Here is a 21,069-nt window from a genome sequence, read left to right on the forward strand (position 1 = left end):
ATACTACGAGCGTTTGTGTAGAGGCATTTGAGGCCTCCTGTGGGTGTGTGTACTGACCCCCTAGTCCCAGCGTTACCCTGGCCCCTATCTCTTACCTGTTTATTCACTTCGCTCGTTGGGCTGGGCTGGGCTGTAGTTGTGGGTCCTGTAGGTCTGGCAGTCTGATGTTTCCTCCACCCTCATCTTCCCCTTCCCCTGACGAGCCTAGTTTAAAGCCCGCCGGAGGAGGTCCACCAACCTAGAAGAGAACACACACTTACCTTTAGGGGAAAGGTGGAGCCCATCCCATCCCAGCATGTCTCTCTCATCGTGATGTGCCGGTCACGGCTGAGGAAGCCAAAGCCCTCCTCGAAGCACCATTCCTGCAGCTGCCAGTTGGTCTCCGCGATGCACGTTTCATGCCGTCTGCCTCATCCACTCACTGGCAGGATAGAGGAGAAAACCACCTGTGCGCCCATCTCCTTCAGCACCCCAGAGCGTGGTAGTCCTCCCTCAGGCGATCAGGGCTCCTCCTGGCTGCGTCGTTAGTGCCCACATGGACTAGAACCATGGGGTAATAATCAGTGGGCTGGATTACGGTTTGGAGCATCCCTTTCACGTCCTGAATCCTCGCTCCAGGTAGGCAGTAGACCTCGCGTGCCGAGGGGTCCCGGCGACAGATGGGGCCCTCTGTACCTCTCAGGATGGTATGCTTCGCAACGCTTCTTCCTCCTGGCCTTCTTGCCTCCTTCAGCTTGCACGGGACGCAGTGAGCGTGGAGTTACCTCCTCCCCCGTTTCGTCCTCTCCTTCCTCCTCCTCCAGGGCTGCCAGGACTTTGTACCTGTTCTCCAGCCGGACTGGAGGAACTGGTGCTGCCATGTCTCGAGCAGCCCTGGCACGGGAGGTGACCGTTTGCCACTTAGCAGTGGAGGGCTCATCTTGAGGTGCGTCTTCCTTGGTCGTACAACCCTGCAGGGAAAGAAAATATCTGTCAATTTCCTCCTCTGCCTCCCTGATTCCCCTCAGCCTGCTAACCTCCTCCAGGGCCCTAAGGCAGGTGCCTGCAGGGCAGGTGTGGGGGTCTCCAGTCCCTGCCTCCCCAGGCCTTGCTGGGCAGCTCCCGCAAGCCAGGGGGTTGGGGGATGCCACCCCCCCCCCATGGGCTCCATCTGGGTGGAGGCCTCAGACAAGCCCCGGGAAGGCTGCGCCCCCCGGGCAGGGGCCCTGGTAGCACTCCGTGTCGACGCCATCGTAGGAGTCGCTGAGTTTGGGTCCTCTGCCCCACGCTAACACGAGTCAGCCTCTGGGCCCCTCCTGCTCCACCACTGGCGCACTCTTACATACATTGCTGTTTGGAGGAAACTGTAGCTTGCCTGCATAAATTCTGGCTCTGAAGTGGAAGAATGTTTGCCTGGTTTTTCCCCTCAATTCAAAATTTCCATGGCTTTGATTGTGATTTGGAACATTTTAAATCAGTGTTAATATTTCTTTTTTGTTTGTTTTTTATCTGTCATTGAGGATCCAATTTTCAAGTTTTTTTATATACAGGCATACCTCGGAGATATTGCGGGTTCGGTTCCAGACCACCGCAATAAAGCGAATATCGCAATAAAGCGAGTCACATGCATTTTTTGGTTTCCCAGTGCATATAACAGTTATGTTTACACTATACTGTAGTCTATTAAGTGTGCAATAGCATTATGTCTAAAAAACAATGTACATACCGTAATTAAAAAATACTTTATTGCTAAAAAATGCTAACCATCTGAGCCGAATGGCGCCGATAGACTTGCTCGATGCAGGGTTGCCACAAACCTTCAATTTGTAAAAGCGCAATATCTGCGAAGCGCAATAAAGCGAAGTGCAATAAAACGAGGTATGCCTGTATATCTGGAAAGCAGATAGGTGCACATTGTGTGGAATTCATTACCAAAAACTTGTCATAGACTTCAACAGAAGGTTAAAACAGAATTAAGGAGACCAGCTATGGGACAGGAGGCCTATACTTTTACACAATGAAATGGAAAAGTTTGCTTCTCCGTTCTAATTAAAGAGCAGTATCGTCAACTGAAATCATGCTTGGACTACTACAGAAACTTGGCAGGAAGAAGAATTGATCTTGCTGTCCCCTTTCTATATAAACATATTTTAATTGTTATACTTTTATTAACAAGACTTGCCTGTGTTTTATTTAAACAGAGGTTTTCATTCTACTTAACTTGGTTCACTTGATCAGATTCCTCAATATTTTAGAGAAGCAGAGTGGATATTTTGTTCTCTGCAACTATCTCAGAGTTCAAATGCAATATGTGCATAGCAATGAGTATTTTTGTTGCAGCTGCTTAGTATGAAAGCAAGCAAACCCTCTGACCAAAATCTTTCTTTGAATTTGGTGTCACCAAGCGAGGAGAATATTCCAAGTATTTAGAATTTGCTGCATTTAATTGACCCACCCTGCCTAGTCCGTTACTTCTGCATCAAGAGGCTATACAACATCATTAAGTCAGTGGTGATATGCTGCACGTACTTTGTACTTACGCTGCACAATTGTAAATTATGAGCAGAGAGAAGTAGTTAGCTATGTTAGCCTGAAGTCGGATAAAAGGCAGGGTAGAAATGCACCTTATCAGCTAATTGAATTGGAGATCCATAAGCTTTTGTGAACAAGAGTTTACTTTGAGATATATGTACTGGCAGCCCCCCAGCCTCAAATGGCATCTCTCAAACAACACACTACCTATCTCTTATTCTTTTTGAAGCACCAGGTCTTGTAGTGAACTCAGATGCAAGCTGCTCCCCCTCATCAATACACACTATATCTTCATTGGACCAAATAGCACAGACTTTAACATCTGAGGTTCGTTCACCTGTACCTCAGCATTGTATGCCATTACCTCCTTAGTGCCCCTCTGCGGTCTACACTGGACAGATGGAGCAATCTTGACGTGGAAGAATTAACCTGACATTTAATCTAAAATAATGCAAAAGTCTGTGGCAGAACACTTATCCTTGTTGGATGCTTCATTGCTGACCTCAGAGTAGCTACTGTTAAACAATGGAACTTATTACAAAAGAAATTATCCACAGACTGCTTGTGTTAATTAAGTATAGCATCTGATAACGTGAGCTCTGGCTCTCAAAAGCTTTTGTCTCTCTAATTCAGTTAGTCTGTCAGGTGCATCTCTACCTTGCTTTCTGCCAGTTGTAAATAAGGTCACAGATTGTAACACATATGAAGAATTGGCTCCTGATATTCTTTTTAGCACCCTTAAAGATATGTTAAACATATGTCTCCGCACACTGGGCAGACATCTTGGTGCCATGGTCGACTAGACCAGTTTTTATCTGAAAGATCTAGTAGATCTTCATGAATATTTATTTTATAAGTACGTGCAGCATAAGCGCAAATGTGAAACAGTACTTGTTGCTTTTGGGGCACTTTATGAGCTGTTTACAAACACAAAAATATTTTTTTATAGTGAGAATAATCTTCAAAACTGCCCTTAAAATGGAAGATACACTTAGTAAGTGAAAATTTACTATAGTGGGCTTTTAGATCCTGAAATAATTTCCTTGCAGGAAAATATATTTGCAGTAGCAGAAGCAGTTCCTGAGGGTGAGGAGATTGGGGAACATTTTTGTTCTTTCTAGAATTCTGGTAGAGAAACGCATCTTTTGATAGTTTTATGTTGCTGTAGGATTTAGTGACTAGTTGATGTAATTTGCATTTTTTCTCCCCTTTAAGGTTTGTCTTATTCCTAAGTCTGCTCATGGTACAAACCCTGCAAGTGCTCAGATGGCAGGCATGAAGATTCAGCCAGTGGAGGTGGATAAAAATGGGAGTATTGATATTGCACATTTGAAGGCAATGGTAAGTGTCACCTTGGCTGTTTGTTCAAAGAGAATATTTTTCATTCCCCCACACTAGGTAAGGTTTTGGTAGCTGCATCAGATTGCCTACTGCAGGAGAGTATAGTGCAAAAAAAAAAAAAGGATAATCCATTTTTTTTTTAAACTTATCTTTTTTTTTGCCTGCTGAGACTCATGTCATTGAACTTGTCAACACTCTTTCAGTTTTCTGTAAAAAGCAACTTTTTGTACATTGTAAGCTTTTTTTTTTTTTTTTATAGCAGAGTATTCTTCCCATGTTCTGTATTTGAAATGGAGGCATGTTGACATCATTTTCAAATGGATGTAGTTGCTACTTAGTCTTCACCTACTGAAATTCAGTCCCACTTCTGCTGGGTAAGATGTTGCTAGGCAACTTCTGAGTTGGTTGACTGTAGGTGAATCTTAAGTATCTGAGAATATAGCTGAACCGCTTTTTCACAATTCGTATTTGGGCTTTTTGTTACGGAAATGGATACCTGTGCATTGCTGCCAGTGAGAAAAAATGGACTACATCATATTTTCCCATGAAGTTGACTAAATGTTGAATATAGTTAGTTTGTTTTTAAGAACTCTCTTCAAATGTGATTAAACTTATACTTTGCATATGCTTTGCACTGCTTCTTCCCCCACTTCCCCCTCCTACCACCATCTTCAGTTTGAATTTAGCCTAAGTAAGGAATCGGTGCTTTGGTGTATGTACTTCAGCAAGAGAATGATACTGTGGTCTGCCTTCCCCTCAGAAGTAACTAGACATCTGTCATGGTGAAATATGCACAGAGAATATCTGTGACTTAAAGGTGGTTCTATAGTTGAACTCACGTGTGTCAGTGAGGGAAATCAGCTGTTGTTATTGAGCATGTTGCCTTTGCCAGATGTGGTGATGCATTTTCCTTTCAGGCTCTCATAAAACAGCTATGTGCTTTAGTAAAAAATTTTGCTGAAGAGATCTTTTGCGACTGTCAACCTTTGAAATGGTCTCTTTCTCCCTTTCTTAAGGTGGATAAGCACAAAGAGAACCTAGCAGCCATCATGATCACATACCCATCCACCAACGGTGTATTTGAAGAGGCAATTAGTGATGTGTGTGATCTGATTCACAAACATGGAGGCCAGGTTTACCTAGATGGTGCAAATATGAATGCTCAGGTATGCATCTGATAAACTGACTAAACATTGAATTGGATGCCCCAAAAGATCCAGTCAGTACTCATTGCGCTGGGTGGTATGGACACATGTACAGAGGTGCCTCCAGCACCAACATCAGTCTTGTGCCATTCTGTTTTCCATCCAGAAATTTCTGTTCTGTTCCTGCTTCCTTCAAGTATTGAACTATACAGTTGCTTATACTTTCTTCCCACTATTGGTAACATATTGCCACTGGAACAGATGACACAAATGTCAGTTTTTTCTTTCAGCAGTGTCATAGCTTCAGCATAAAAATAACATACAGTAGATCTTGAAGAAGAAACAGATCTACAAATACCAATAAATCTGATGAAAAGCATTAAACTACTTTGGGCATGTCTACACGTGCTATTAATTTACAGTAGGCTTATTGTGCAGTACAATACTGTCTACATGTCTACAGGTGCTCTCTTGGGAACACATTTGCTCCCAATGGGAGCAACCTGGTACAGGGTTGCTCCTGCCATTTTCTGCCCTCCCCTGCAGCAGCCAAGGGGAGCTCCAGAATACCTTGGGTGCTAGCCCAGGGGCTGGCAATGGGCATGGGGCCAGTCCCCAGGGGTTCTGGCAGCTGGAGCAGCAGCTGTCTTGTGGCCCCATCCACATTGAGAGGAGACCTGATGTGTACTGGGCTGGCAGGGAGCTGACCCTGCAGCAGGCAGAGCTCTCCTGGCCCTATGCCTGTGGGGAGGGACACAGAACTTCCCTGCCCACCATGGCATTCACTGGGAGCTGTCCCAGGTGTGGGGCAGCTGCCAGTGAGCCTCTTGCTGGGCAGGGGGGCATGGAGCTCACCAGCAGCTGCTCTGTTTGGCACAACAAGGAATAAAGGCCATAAGTTGACTGAGTAGATTCAGGCTAGATATCAGGAGGCAGTACTTCACAGTCAGGGTGGCTAGGATCTGGAACCAACTTCCAAGGGAAGTGGTGCTTGCTTCTACCCTGGGGATCTTCAGAAGGAGGCTGGATAATCACCTGGCTGGGGTCATTTGACTCCAGCATTCTTTCATGCCCATAGCAGGGGGTCAGATTTGATGATCTACTTGGGTCCCTTCCAGCCCTACCAACTATGAAACAAAGCTGGCTGCCCTGGGAAGTGGGCTGGGGTTGGAAATCGACCCTCACCTGTCCCCCAAAGCAGCTCCATGCCTGGGGGCTGGCTGCTCTGGGGAGTGGGTGGAGCAGTCAGCTCTGGGACAAGCTGGGGCTGGGTTCCTACCCCTGCCTGCTCCCTCAAGTAGCCAGCTCCACACCACACAGAGCTGCTCTTGGGGGATGGGACAGAGTGCTAGGGCTGTGTGAAATTTCGTTTTGGCAGTGTTTCAGGCCATTTCGGTGCCCAAAATACCAAATCCAAATTGACACGGAAGGCTCAGAAACATCTCCAAAATGAAACGAGGCATCCGAAATGTTTTGGAAATGTTTCAGAAAATTTTCCAAATTTTGGAGCTGGGCTTGCAAGGAAGCAGTTGTACGCTGCTGCCCTGCTGCGCAACTTGGCTCCCCAGGGAGCAGAGATCCAGGTGCAGCGCGGGGCGGGCAGCAGTGGCAAGGAGACCCCCAGTGTGGATCTCCTCATTACTACCACTGCCCACCCTGTGCAGCCCTGGACCTCTGCTCCCTGCGGAGCCAGGTCACACAGGGACCAGAACCGCCCTGCTGCGCGATCTGGCTCTGCAGGGAGCAGAAGTTTGCACCGGGGTCTCCTCGCTACCACTGCTTACCCTGCGCAGCCTTACATCGCCAAAGCAGCGCAGAGCACTGCAGATCTCAGAGGTGAGTCACGCGGCAGGGACCAGCAGGCTTGCTTACCGCTCTGCACTGTTTCCCTGCCCCACAAACTGGCATCACAGGGATCAGAGATCCACACAGGTCTCCTCACCTGCATGGAGGGGAGCATCCCTCCCCCTCCCCTGGATTAGCCACCCACGACCCCGTTCTGCTCCCTGCTGAGGCCCTGCATCCCCTGGCCCCAAGCCCCGCAGAGCTGGGTAGGGCTGTGGGAAGCTTGCCTTGCAGCTCATTCGAAACAGATTCAGAGGAGATTCGTCTGAAATGAAACAGGACAGTGATCTGTGTGGCAGAAGGCCACCTCTGTTTCTCCCCAAAAACTCTGCTTTGTGACAATTTGGTTAGGGTGGGCCCAGCACAGGATACACGCCTTACTCTATCTCTAGGTAACCTGAGCTGGATACATTTCTGAGGGAGGGGGGAAACCTGCTGTCTCTGCTTATGTGACTGGCATCACATACCTGGGTGAGGGGATTGGGCACCATGGTGAGCTAGAGACTGCCAATCTGCCCAGCAATTAGTGATGCATTTCAAATTGGTTGGCTGACAGCCAACAGGTGCTGGCCTCCACTGGACCAGGTAAATGAGGTCATAAGGGCTATATAAGTTAAGGACTGCCCAGGAGGAAGGGGCAGCAGCTATGAGGAAAACTCAGAGAGAGGAGAGCTAGACCATCTGAAACTTGCTCGCTCTCTCAAAACTCATGATCAATGAACTGCCTGCCTCCAGAGGGAATCTCCACCTGCCTCTGAATGATACTTGAAGCTACCTGAGATCTAACTAGATATATAGCTTGCAGTAACTCAGATACATGATCAAAGGCTACCCCAGTCACCCTGTTTGCTCTATGGGATACTACTCAACTCTGTACCCTATTCCAACTCTACCCCTTGTAACCAATAAAGTTTTCCTTTGTACCTAGTGTGGGAGACTTATTGGGAGTGGGCCTAGATTATGCCTTGGGGGTCCCCTTGGTTCAGCTGACTAAGGGAGACCACTACTTATGCTTCTGACCTGAGGGAAGCATCCCAAGTTCTTGAAGTGAGTCAAGTACCCTCGAGGGCTTACTAGGCCTGTTTCCCAGGGGGGGCAGAGCCAGAATCAAGCCCATCCATGGGTGGTAGCAGTTCTACCCCCAGGCTAGTTGGTGTGCTCCAGGAAGGGGGTCAGCCAGACGTGAGGTGCCCCCAGGGAGGCACTCGGAGCCTGGAATGCGGTCAGGCGCAGTGAGGTGGGTGGCTCAACGCAGCAGCACCCCCTATTGGCTCACCACAATCTGAAACACCGAAACGAATCATTGTCCTCTGAAATGGCCAAATCCAAAACCAAATCAAAACGCAGCTGTTTTGCACAGCCCTAGAGAGCGCCAGGACTGGGGATAGAGCTCCCTGTCCACTGTGGCCCCCTGCTGCCTAAACTGATCAGGATCAAATTTGCTCCCTGTCAGCATCTACACAAGTGTTACTGCACAGTTAGTTTGCTACCTGTGTTTTAATGCTCAGTAAATGACTTGCACATGTAGATGGTGATGCTTTACTGCACACTAGCTTGGTCTACTGTGCAGTAAAGCGCCTTGTGTAGATGGACCTTTTAAGTGCTGAGTGAGTGGAATATTTGTAGTGTTCTGATCTTCCTCTAAGAATGCTTTACAACCTATTTTTATAGGCAGAACAGTATGGCATATTCTAAGTCTGAATTCCTAGATCTGCTTTGGATGATTGCCTATTTTATATATTTAGTTTGGAACTGAACACTTGTAAAAGAATCTACACCTTTCTATGGTGGATGACTAGCAATTTTACTAGTAGGAATACTGATTCTGTCACTTAAGCCAGTTTTTACGTGGAAACCAGAACAAACTGAGGAAACTCTGGCCTGGAATGTCTGCTAATGAGCTAGCTTTCTGCAATGTGGTGAAACCTCCTGGGGTTCAAAATGCAGTGACATCCATTGAGCATAAAAAGTGTATTTTTGAGATGGCGCATTTAAATTCTTTGGTGCTGTTTCTCTGACAGGTGGGTCTGTGTCGCCCTGGGGATTATGGTTCTGATGTATCTCACTTAAATCTTCACAAGACGTTTTGCATTCCTCATGGAGGAGGAGGACCTGGAATGGGGCCAATTGGAGTGTAAGTATCAAACTTCAGCTTTTTAAAAAAAACAACAAATAAGAAACCAACTGATCCCCCTAATCAGTGTCAGATGATGGTTCGCTGGAGAAGGAGCCATTAGTACAGACACAGCCAGAAACAGTGTTGACCATCACTAGATATTTCTAGCCTGTCCTAAGCACTTGGTGGCGGCCAAACTCATGCCTTGGTATCACTACTAGAATCAGTGATATAGCTGCAAGTCAGAACACTTCCAGTTCTAACCCATGACTACCCCTGTTGATCGTTTACCATTACTCATACCTAGATCAGCTACCACAGACAGGAGGTTGATGTGTATGGATGTTAGATGAGGAAATAGTGCATGGGATATAAGGGGTACGTGTGTTGCATAGAACCAAACATAAGTGGCACGCTGAGAACAGAATATCAAAGTTAAGCTTTCACTTCAACTGAGGGATTGGAACTGGAGTGCTGTAATTGCAAAGGGCTCTTTTGTGGTCTTAAATAAGTATTTTCCTAAAAGGGAAATATAAGGCAGATATAGACTAGAATGAAGATCACTGTAATGGACTCTTGTTCCTGGATATTGGTCCCTAACTGCTTTTTTTTCCCTAAAGGTGAATCAAGATATGGGCAGGGAACTCTGAAACTAATCATGAGGAGGTAGCAATGCGGGAGAGTCCTAAAATCGATTCATTTGTGTTTCAGGAAGAAACATCTGGCTCCTTACCTGCCTAGCCATCCTGTCATCGAGCTGCATCTTGATAGGGATGCATGCCCTTTGGGTACCGTCAGCGCTGCCCCTTGGGGTTCCAGTGCTATATTGCCCATTTCCTGGGCGTATATCAAGGTGTGTGGTTTTCTTTACAACTGTTAGGTTGAGCCTAAAAATGTACGAATTGATTTAATAGCAAATCTTAAATCTAGATCATACTATTTCTCCAGATGTAGTAATGCTGCACTGGAAAGGTGAAAGTATTGTAGACCTTCCCAGTGTCTACATTCTAAAACAGGATTGCAGTCCCACTGACAAGTGGAGCAGTAGTGTACATGTTTTAACACTGGATAGCATCCAGTAGCTTTGTAAAATGGCCAGGAAAATTGACCAGTCCCTTAACTTAGATTGTTTAAAAAAAAAAAAAAAAAGGGGCAGAAGAAGAAAAAATTATACAGGCTGCTAAAGTTTTGTAGTGCTGTCTTACGTAAATTAATTTTTTTCAGGAAAACATACACAATTTAAATCTTGGGGAGAATTGTAAGGCACATCTTGAGAGTAGATCTCATGGAAATCTGTATTTTGGGGATGGTGATGCTACAGATAGTAAAGGGCATTGTAATGGTGCTATAATCACAAGGATATTATCTGTATAATGTCCTTGCTTGTCACGTTCAACTATTTGCTGTTGCCAATGGATTTGTATAATTATTATATCCTAGAAACAGGGTCATTCTTCCACCGTTCCTTAGTTTTCAGGTTTTTGTGTTTTGAGAAACAGTTTTAAAATGTTGATTTATTTACAGAATTTCTTACCTAGATTATCTGTGGGCTGCAGTACAGATCAACATTTTGAGAACTCTCAACTGCTAATAAATACCATATTTACTGAAAAAAACATCTCTTAGGAATACAAGATCTCCATGGAACGTGACTAAATGAAGACAATGAAATCTGATTAGTTTTGGCTTGGGGTCTGTGGGAATGGTGGCCTTCATTTGCTTGCTTAGATTTTTTGGAAGACTGCAGTCTGTGAACCTGTTATTGCATGTTTATGTTTACATTTGTTGGCTTCTTTTGCAATAAATATGCTAAATTGTTCTTCCAGAAATACCAAAATTTGAGAAATCTGACTTCTAGGATGCCATGTAATATTTAAGATGTGAATACATGACATATATACCGCATAGCAAATTGATGCTGCTGCATACTAAAAGTGGAACAGACAGGTGATATGCAGCTCTGATACAGGTTACATTACTTGAACACTGGATAAATTTCCCGCTGGAAGTATGTGTAGTGACTTTAGTACATGGAACATGTTATATATCTTCTCCCCAGTCAGTTTGATCCACAGTCAATTCAAAGCGGCTCCCTAAGAGCTAGCTAGGCACTATAACAGGCACCCACTGTGGGCAACTTGTTTGGAAGAACTAACTGGTCATGCGTCTGTTTCTTATAAGAGAGTAAAATCTGGGATAAATTACTGTGCGGTAATCACCTTGTATCCTCTGAAATGCTACTCCCAGGAGAAGGGGACAGGATGCAGAACTTTGAAAGCTATTAGAGCCTTTTATCAATGTTGTGGCCACTTTGGTGAATGAACTGACAGACATTGTGAACTGAGGCTCCGTTCCCTGAATTCCAAATTCTTCATCTGAGAAGATGTTTTGGGAAATTTCCCTGTTACCTGACCTGAAAGATAGCTAGCGACCACTTGGTACTGCCAGCTGGTTTCTGTTTTGAAATGGGAGCATACTTTGAGGGAAGAGCTCTCTCGTCTTATGGCTCTCCCACATAATGCAAAGATTGGGATGTTAAATTTCAAGCTGTCACCACAAGATCTAACCTGCAGGTTTTGGCAACCTGCTGGAAGGTATGTTCATTTAGCTGGATGTAAAACCAAACAGAATACAGCTGTGATCACTCTTAATGTGGGGCCTCATGCCACGGAGGTCATGGCAACAGCAGGTTCTGTTGGGTTTGCTTTGCAGTCTTAGCCTACTAAGATGGCATCTTTCACAGGTCATACCCCCAAATGAAGATGAGGATGACTGTGGCCAGTACGTTTTACTTCCAGTGTTCATGGGGGGAGTTAACAGGGAAGCATTCAGACTAGTGTTTTATGGTGCGTTTTTCCTCTTTCAGATGATGGGAGGAAAGGGTCTTAAACATGCTTCTGAGATTGCTATATTGAATGCAAACTACATGGCAAAGAGGCTAGAAAAGCACTACAAAGTCCTTTTCAGAGGGGCAAGAGGCAAGTATTAAACTTGTGGAAATACACTAATACTTATATAATGTATAGTATACATATAATATACTATTTTAAAATTGATGTGAACCTGGTTAGTTCTAGCACATGGTCTCTATAGCATGGACAAAAGGAATAATACAGAGACAATTATTGCCACTTCTATGCAACAGCCAAAATTAAATTTCAAGATATGGGAAGCAAAGGAAAATTGCACTCATTGGTTGGGAACCAGTTGCCAGTATCATTTAGAAACCATAAAATTGCTTTTTCACCATCCCTCAAATTAACAATTAAATGTTGTTTAAGCAATGGAAAACTTAAGAACACCCACAGAGGGCATTGGTGTTAAGATGATCATAAAGCTACTGTACCAAAAACGGGCACAAGTAGAGAATTTTAAAAGGCAACAGACTTAATGCTCTTTTTTCTCACCTGAAAAAAAAAAAAAAAAAAAAAAAATCCCCATAGCAATGGGTCAGTGTTGCAACTGATCCAAATTGGTGATAGGTCCCTAGTTCTTCTCACATGGAATGTAACTGATGTCCAGACCTGGCCAGGAGAGAAGGCCAGTCAAGTTTGACACCCCTGCTCTAAGAGAACCCTAATTCACTAGAAAAATTCAAAGCTAAATCCCCAGCCTTTGAAAGGTTCAGAAATGAAATGTAGTTATCTGATTGAGGAATTTTGTTCATTTGAATTTTTCATATCTTTACTGGGACTCTTAGGTGATTTATTTCAGGAATAAAGTATTTTCCTTCGAAGAAACCAAGACCCTCCTCTTACTATGCTCTCAAAACCAAGAGAAAGGAAATCTCCTTCTCTTGGGTCTGAATATAGCTTTTCCCCTTCAATTATATAAGTGTTGGTCTGAGGGTTCATCTAAGAATGAGTTACTATTTCCTCCCAGGTTCTGAATATGCTGCTGGGAACTTGTGACAAACTTGGGACCTGAATGGTAGTCCGCCAAGTGGTAGGGCTACTGGACAAGCCTGAAAAGAGCTCCTGGGGGAGTAAACATTTGCATACACTTAACTGATACCTCTAAGGTGCAGTTGTGAAGCTAATTAGTGAATGTACGTGTTCTCCACAAAGCAGCTGGAATAGATATGGCTTACTCCAGCTGAAGCTCCATCTTATTTTCCAAGAAATTAGTCTAGTGTAAATTCTGTTCACTTGCAGGATATGTAGCTCATGAATTCATTTTGGACACACGACCCTTCAAGAAAACAGCAAATATTGAAGCTGTGGATGTTGCAAAGAGACTTCAGGACTATGGTGAGAGTAACTGAGGTTTGAGTCTGAATCTGCCTTTTTGGGCTACAAAAGCATTTTAGTTCTGTATTGTTGAGTGCAGTCCAGTGGCTCCTACAAGGTGCTCTTTGTGGTTCCCTGCATAGTAGGTAATTTGCAGCTGCTACACAGATTCCACTGCATCCCCAAAGACTGGTCTTTTCACTGGCAAGAGCAAAGAGTATCTAAAGCTCATGTTGCAGCCCTGTTGGGTGCTGTACAAGGCCCATAAAAGCAAGGTCTTAGGTTCTAATTCAGCATTCAAAGGCTTCATGGCTTTCAGAAGTAAGATACCTGCGTGGAAGATGAGAACAGCAAGTGACATATTAAACAGGATGGCAAATTAACGAATCTAAACTTGTATAGGTCACCTGCTAGTTTCTTTCAAATCTCCAAAGTCTTTTTCTGTAAGCAGGGTGTTCTGTAACTGTCCATTCTGCTTTTTTGTACCATCCTGAAATGTGTGCTACTAGCTACTGTTAGGAGGATGCTAGATTAAATGGACCACTTTGATCCTGTGTGAGAGCTCGTGACTGTAATTTGATATGAATAGAGAGCAATATAATGTTATTCAGTAATATTTTCAATAAAATAATTAAATCTAATCTCTTCTCTCCCCCCCCCACCCCCCCCTCATAAAAAAAAGTGTTCTTCCTTTTTTTCTAGTGAGTTGCTTTTTTCTGGTAGCGGGCATATCATAATGTTCCATCTATTTTAATGGCATTATATACCTGCTACCAGAAAAGAGGGGGATATAATATGTTCCCACCATTTTAAACATTTTTGTACATTAATTACAGACATGCACATACATGTGTGTAAATAAGCTCTGTCTGGGTCTGGTATGTACGAGCTCTAGTCCAGCCTCTTCCAAGGTAGGTCACAAATGTGGCTTAGGTAAAAATACATTAGCAGTAGGATGGGTGCTGGTAGTAGTATAAGAGGGATAAACTGTTGTCGTCTCTTTCCTGGTTGCCCCAAGAGTGCCTATTCCCCGTTTACTTTGTGCCAGTTTGAGCTTTGAAGGGTCACAAGAATGTGAAAGTGATTGATGTAGATGTGTGTGTGAAAGGAAGAGGCCAGGAGTATTGTTTTGGTAAGAAGCTGTTTCCTTAGGGCACCAGGCTCCAGAGAAAGTAAAAGGGTAGAGGGGTGGGTGTATGTGTAGTTTTTCTGTTTGTTTTGTTCTTCAATAATTCCCTTGCAGCCAAAATATTTCTGGCTTTACCTGCTACGAACAGCATCATGGAATCATTCCTGTGGTGGGTGGAAGAACAGTGTTTGAATTAAAGTTGTCAGCTACCTCTTGGATACGCTGTCCATTCTTAGCCATGTGAAGGTCACAAGTGAGGTTTCTGGGAAGATGCTGAGAACTTGCTTTGTCAGCTTTTTAAAGAAAAACAAGCCTAGTAGTTGCTGGCTAATCTTCCTTACTGGCTCATAAACCGTGTGTAATCAGCGATGGGATTCCTCTTATTCAGGATTCCATGCTCCAACAATGTCCTGGCCAGTAGCAGGGACACTTATGATTGAGCCAACAGAGTCTGAAGACAAGGCAGAGCTGGACAGATTTTGTGATGCAATGATCAGCATTCGGCAGGAAATTGCTGAAATAGAAGAGGGCAGAATGGACTCCAGGATCAACCCATTAAAGGTGAGTAAACACACAGACCTAGGTTCTGACACTGTAGCATATCCATTGGTTATTTGAGCTGTTACCTGTAGTGCTCCCAAGGACTTAATGTACACAATTCCCAAGATTGGGGTAATGTAGAGAACCATAGTACCTGCAGACAAGGATAAAGAGCACTGATGATGCTGTTTGAGTGATGTTTTAGTTCAAAATGGATGTGTTGAAGAGGCCCTGTCTGTTTACATGATCCTCCCAAAAATCCATGTCTTTCAAGTTGGAAGTCCTGCCTTTGCTGACTTAAGTGGGTGACTGGGGAGGAAGGTATTTATTTATTTATTTTTTTTAAGGTTATGAATGTTTTGTATGTAATTGGATTTTGCTTAAAAGCATCTAAGTGATGCTTTTGGATCTAAACATAGATCCTATTCTTCCCTATGCCTAGACTTGTCCTCTGACCAGTAGGGTTTGACTACCGTCACATTCTCAGTAGTACTTTGTTCCACTCTGGAAGGTGTGTAACACCACACATGTTCCTTAAACTTTGGTTAAAGAAAAAACAGGCAGAGCCATTCCCAATCTCCCAACAAAGTGCTCTGGCCACTAGGCTCTAGACAAGATGGAGCCTGATGGTTCTGATATAGATGGACCACAGGACAGCCAACAGCAAAAGAGAGATGTTGAGCTTGGAGGCAGGCAGGCCAGAGGAAACCTCTCTCTGGTCCAAGGAGATGGGCCCTGACATGGGGTTCCTGCCCTGCTTTGATGGAGTTTCATTTTGAATTTTAATAAACATTGAATAAAGTAGATGGGTACCAGGAGCAGGGGACAGAACCCAAGATCCCTTCCTAAGCTTGTCTCCCTGAGCCACATGCTTCTCCTCCTGGTCCCATATCTGCTTCCTCTTGACCACAAGCAAGGCAGCTCTGTAGGATGGTGCTGGGTGTTTCTGATCTGATGATTGGGCTACTTTTCTGGGAAGTGGGAGATGTGGGTCTTTGCAGAGATATCTGTCCTTTGGGCGAATGTCCTAACCCTTAGGCTACAGGGCTGAGAGGTAGGAGGGCTGTCACCTTCCTCCTCCTCCTCTGGCAGACAGCTGCTCTTCCTGTTTTTTTCTTTAACCAGTTTAAGGACCCGCATGGAGCGCAAAACTTCCTAGGTAGAACAGGGTCACCACAGTGCAGGAGCCACTGTGGTCCCAGAACTAGAACAAGGGACAAGTCTAGTGACAGGTGGAAATAACTTCTAAAGCTGTGTAAGTGGTATAGAGTGCCTCTTCTGTGCTGACACTTAGCTGTGTAACTAGCACCTAAATCTTTATAGAATAGGTTTTGGGACTGTAGATGTAATGATCTCTTTGCATTCTGGGTTTTGTACATTTTCATAGGAATCACGCATTTAAGTGGGGAAAGACATCAAACAGTGGAAGGGGGAGCTACAGGCTGCTGACCTTGGCCAGAACTCCTCCTTGGACTGTTTCAAGATGACTTTCCATTGCCTTTTAGAGCAATTCAAAGTGGTTTTTAGTAGTTAGGTGTCAAACCGAGAGAAGCTGAATTTTAAACTGGAGTAGGAAGAAATTCCATCACCCAACACAAGTGACATGCATGGAGTACCTGCTGCCTCTTACTGCTCTTGTGCTCGCTGTGCTGGGGAGAAGGAACAAACAGTGGCTACAGCTATAGCCATCCTGTTCCATTTTGATGCATTTTGCATGTTTTTACTGGCTGTCTTCTCTTTTTAGATGTCACCACACACTCTGACTTGCATTGTGTCCTCTAGCTGGGATCGACCGTATTCCAGAGAAGTAGCAGCCTTCCCACTTGTAAGTAATAAATGCTGGAATTTTGCTTCTGAGTGCTGTGATTTTTGACATACAGTAAATGTGCTAGTTGATTGGCAGTGAATCTCAGAAGATTTCAGAAGATGGAACACTACTTGTGAGCCCTAGTAGCATAATTAGAAATCATAATATTATTTTGCTATTTACGACCTTTTGTTTATGGCATTGGGAACTATTTGTTTGTAGCTCTTGCATATGTACAGTCCCTCCATGGCAGGCGGGAAGGTGCATGCTTTGTTTTTAAGTCCTGGCAAAGTTTGCTAACTTCTCTGAACCTGGATTACGAAAAGCAGGAGCTTGCAAGCAAGTTAGGACTCCCAGCAGTTCCGTTTCATCTGGGGAAGTTCTGTAACTTCAGGAGCACCCAAGAGTCCCTTAAGAGATCAGCATGTCAGCAGTGAAGAACGTCCTTGCTCAAAGAACTCCTACTTGGGCTCTGACAAGATGCTGAAAAGTCGATTAGACTAAATGGGAAGTAACAGTCAAGCAAGCAAGTTCTGAGGCCTAGAGATGAAATGACTGTGCAAGTTAATACATAGCTCTTGAAAGTATTCCAAAGGAACGGGCATCCCATTACTTAAATGTTTTAATTGATGTTTTGTAAAGTTTGAGCTTGATTGTTGTTCTTGTTGCTCTAAAGCATGTTTTTTTTTTTCTGTATTCAGCCATTTGTGAAGCCCGATAGTAAATTCTGGCCTACAATTGCTCGAATTGATGACATCTATGGAGATCAGCACTTAGTTTGTACCTGCCCACCAATGGAAGTCTATGAATCTCCATTCTCTGAACAGAAGAGAGCATCATCCTAGATCTCTATTACTTCCAGGTGTCTGGATTCATGCTTGACAGCTTCAGTCTACCAAGATGGGTTTTCTTTTTCCTGGAGCAGTTTTGGGGATTTATATACTATGTATATTTTTTTGTAATTTCTCTGCTCGTAATGGAACTACTGCTCAGTTAAAGTGTAAATACAATCAGTATATTAGGTTGAAACAAACTGAGTTGATTCAGTGCCTCAGTTTTTTCCACTGTAGTCTGTTGCTTTGATTCTTGCACCTTTAGTTTTTGTGTAGTGATTTTTTTTTCTCCTTTTTGTGCTAATAGTTTTGACTATTAACATAGAATTTTTGAGGTTGTATATGGAAAAATACATTTTTGTTCCAGGTATTTCATATGGCAACAGCCAAGAGTATTAACTGCCACAGTAACTGTTTACATTTTATATACTCAAAACAAGTAGATTTGTTTAGTTTTACTTTATCTCTTACTGCTGGCCTTGCTGGTGTCAATTGTCTAATTTCTTAACTGTTTTTTACCTGCCAATGTTAGTACTCCAATAAATTGCACCAGAGTTTTTGAGGCTGAATTTTTTTTCATTTACCTGTTAGTGATATGAGGTGAATCCTATTTGAAACTGGCTTCAACTCATCTAAGATGTCAGAAGAGGTGGTAGGTCTTACAGGAAATAAACCCTATGATCAAATTCTCGAACTTCTATCAAAAAAAAAAAGTCAAAATGATCCTCAGAGTTGTAGTGATCCACCTCATTTGGGGCATATCTACATGTGTGCTTTAATGTTCGTTAAAACATCACTTAATGCGCATTAGCCAAATAACACTGTTTTAACCATCACTTAAAAACCACGCTCTTTAGTTCATGCACATTAAGACAGGCTAAAGCACATTTTCTTAGTACAGTATAACCTTATAAATCCAGAATTATCCAAAATACGGCACTTCCCCCAGCCACTCAAGGACTGGCTGCTGCTCCCCCCAGCCTTCCAGGACATGGTAGGGGAAGCTTGCATGTGGTGGCTGCCACTGCCATTCACCACCCTGTGCCACTGCTGCTTTGGGACCTGCTGCTGCTGCCCCCCTCCTCCCCTGGTTTCAAAAGTCTGGCATTTTCAGATTTCTAGCAAGTGCTAAGTCCTGAGCACACCAGATCTATGAGGTTATACTATACCTCACAGGGCATTTGTAGACAGATTTTTGTGTCCTGATGCGCCAGAGATTAATAGAGTTTGCTCTGCATATGAGTTGACACTTATGGCACTGTGTTACTTGCAGTTGTGTAAGTGGTGAAATGCGTGTCAGTGTGGAGAAAATGGCAGTGTGCTTTTGAACTAACACCTATGTGTTTTAGTTAAAAAAAACGGACCGCCACCATTTTTTCTGCACTAACACACATTTTGCCATTTATACAACTGCAGGAAACGCAGCACTGGGCACTTTTCAAAGTGCCTGGTGCTTGCATGTGTCAGAATGCCCACAGTGGAGGTACTGGATTTAATGTGCATTAACCAAAGTACATAATGCATATGTAGACATGCCCTTACTGAACAATGACATATGAACTGTACTTGTCTGCCCAATACTACTGACAGCATCAGCTAGCACTTCGTATAGTGTGCAAGTGAGCTGAGCAGACTTCCCAACCCACTACTGCTATATACTATTTGTTACTATAGAAAGCTCTTGCCAGATTTTTGCCTACAGTAATTCCATACAAATCTCTTGTTCCTAAATGAAATGGTTTTTCTAAGAAGAGAATATATCAACCTGTGAGAATTAGCTGCTTAGTGCTTTTTCTATTAAAACCTCCACCTGTTTACATTGACCAGTGACTTCCCTGCCAGGGTACCAGACATGCCACTTTGTGCTTTTGCCTTATCTCTATTTGTGTACTGCAGAGCTACATGTAAAAGGTTCCCATCTGCTTCTGATTTAACTTTACTGCAAATCTGGACTAGACTCAGAAGTGGTAACAGTGGATGGGGAAAGTCTGCATAGCTCACAGGCACACGTTATTAAGTGTTAGCTTTTGCTGTCACTCAGCAGCTGATTTCATGTAGAGGGCAAGTGCTTCTATTTTAATTTCTATGCCTTGAATATGTGGGTCCTTATTTTTAACTCTACATACAATGCTAAAGCGTACATTGGGTTAATGTTAAGGTACAACATGCATCAAGGGTGAGATGGCTAGCATCTGCATTCTACCTGCAATATCCATACTGTGAAAAACCTGTACCCATTTACAGCTGGGTTGACTACAGGTGACCTTCAGACAAGAGAAGGCTGAGGAGGGATCTAGTGGCTGTTTACAAACTGGTCAGAGGGGACCAGCAGGCATTGGGGGCGTCCCTGTTCCCCTGAGCACCACCAGGAGTGACAAGAAACAAAGGTCACAAGCTGGCAGAGGGTAGATTCAAACTAGACATCAGGAGGCGCTACTTCACGGTCAGGGCGGCTAAGATCTGGAACCAACTTGCAAGCAAAGTGGTGCTGGCTCCTACCCTGGGGGTCTTTAAAAGGAGGCTGGATGAACACCTGGCCAGGGTCATTTCACCCCAGTACTCTTTCCTGCCATGGCAGGGGGTCAGACTTGATGATCTGCTCAGGTCCTTTCCAACCTTACCAACTATGAAACTAAGGAAGTCCTGAATGAAGGGGGAACTCTTTCACCTTTGGATTCATAGTAAGTGAACAGCTCTAACTGCTCTATCTTTTTCTGTGGTGAGGGCCATAGCGTTAAAGTAGATGATGAAAAGTTGAAACCTGAAGATTTTGGTGTAGCCCTAAACTGAAGTACACTTCTCCACATTCTCTATGAAAGATCAGATAAGAAGGCAGGGAGTGGGGCAGTGCATAAATTAGATTGGCACAGATGTTGAGTAGATCACTTGCATGTGTCTGGTGTGAGCAGATGCAACTGCAGGTCCAATGGATTGAGGCCTGAATTTAGTTGAGGCTATCCTGGAAAGGTAAGTAGCTTTAGGAAATTTCAGTATTAATCCTGTTTTTGGCTTATTTGGTTCTTTTTTTAAAGAAAAGCTACTAGCACCAAAACCTAATGTTGGTTAACAGCCAATTGTGGTGGCAGCTTCTTCAGGTGCAGGGCCTGTGGAATCGGAGTGGGGGTGGGACCCCGTATGGCCTGATCTGCCCTAGGCCCTGCACCCTGCTGGGGTCATCTCTACCAATTTGAATGGCTACTTCAGTACCAGATCTTGCCTTAGTCCCTTTGATCTTAGGAAATTTAAAATGCACCTGTTGAGCATTTTATAACCAGCTATTCCTACTAACTTCTGCTGGCATTAAGATACTAGCTGTAACCTTGGAAATTTTATTTTGCCTGGCTTTATAAACCTACTACTTTCATCTGTGAAAAACCTGTCACCTCTGTTAGTCATAATTTCAAACTAGTCACCACACTGAACAAGAGGAATTCTAGCGAACGTGTAGTTTGCAGAGCAGGTGGGTCGTAGAGTTGAGTTAAACTTCAGGAAATGCTTCTTGTTCACTGTAGTTGTTAAGCACTTAAGATAATTAGACTAGATTATAAGGGGGTTTGTTTGATGTCACTATTG

At 43.8% G+C, this 21,069-nt stretch overlaps 1 protein-coding gene across 1 annotated transcript in view; it reads left to right on the forward strand.

Annotated features, from left to right (window-relative positions):
* GLDC (glycine decarboxylase) overlaps nucleotides 1–18,065 on the forward strand; it is a gene marked incomplete at its 5' end in the record, with an annotated part of 75,676 nt that extends 57,611 nt beyond the window's left edge. Inside the window, 9 exons of the mRNA XM_019554745.1 lie at nucleotides 3,727–3,852; nucleotides 4,869–5,018; nucleotides 8,864–8,976; nucleotides 9,670–9,811; nucleotides 11,825–11,936; nucleotides 13,113–13,208; nucleotides 14,705–14,877; nucleotides 16,601–16,681; nucleotides 17,365–18,065. Of these exons, the coding sequence (XP_019410290.1) occupies nucleotides 3,727–3,852; nucleotides 4,869–5,018; nucleotides 8,864–8,976; nucleotides 9,670–9,811; nucleotides 11,825–11,936; nucleotides 13,113–13,208; nucleotides 14,705–14,877; nucleotides 16,601–16,681; nucleotides 17,365–17,508 (1,137 nt within the window). The remainder of the gene's footprint in view (nucleotides 1–3,726; nucleotides 3,853–4,868; nucleotides 5,019–8,863; nucleotides 8,977–9,669; nucleotides 9,812–11,824; nucleotides 11,937–13,112; nucleotides 13,209–14,704; nucleotides 14,878–16,600; nucleotides 16,682–17,364) is intronic.
* Between the last annotated feature and the right edge of the window lie 3,004 nt (nucleotides 18,066–21,069).

This window comes from Crocodylus porosus, unplaced genomic scaffold (assembly GCF_001723895.1).
Source record: "Crocodylus porosus isolate Cpor-Errol unplaced genomic scaffold, CroPor_comp1, whole genome shotgun sequence".
NCBI classification, from domain to species: domain Eukaryota; kingdom Metazoa; phylum Chordata; order Crocodylia; family Crocodylidae; genus Crocodylus; species Crocodylus porosus.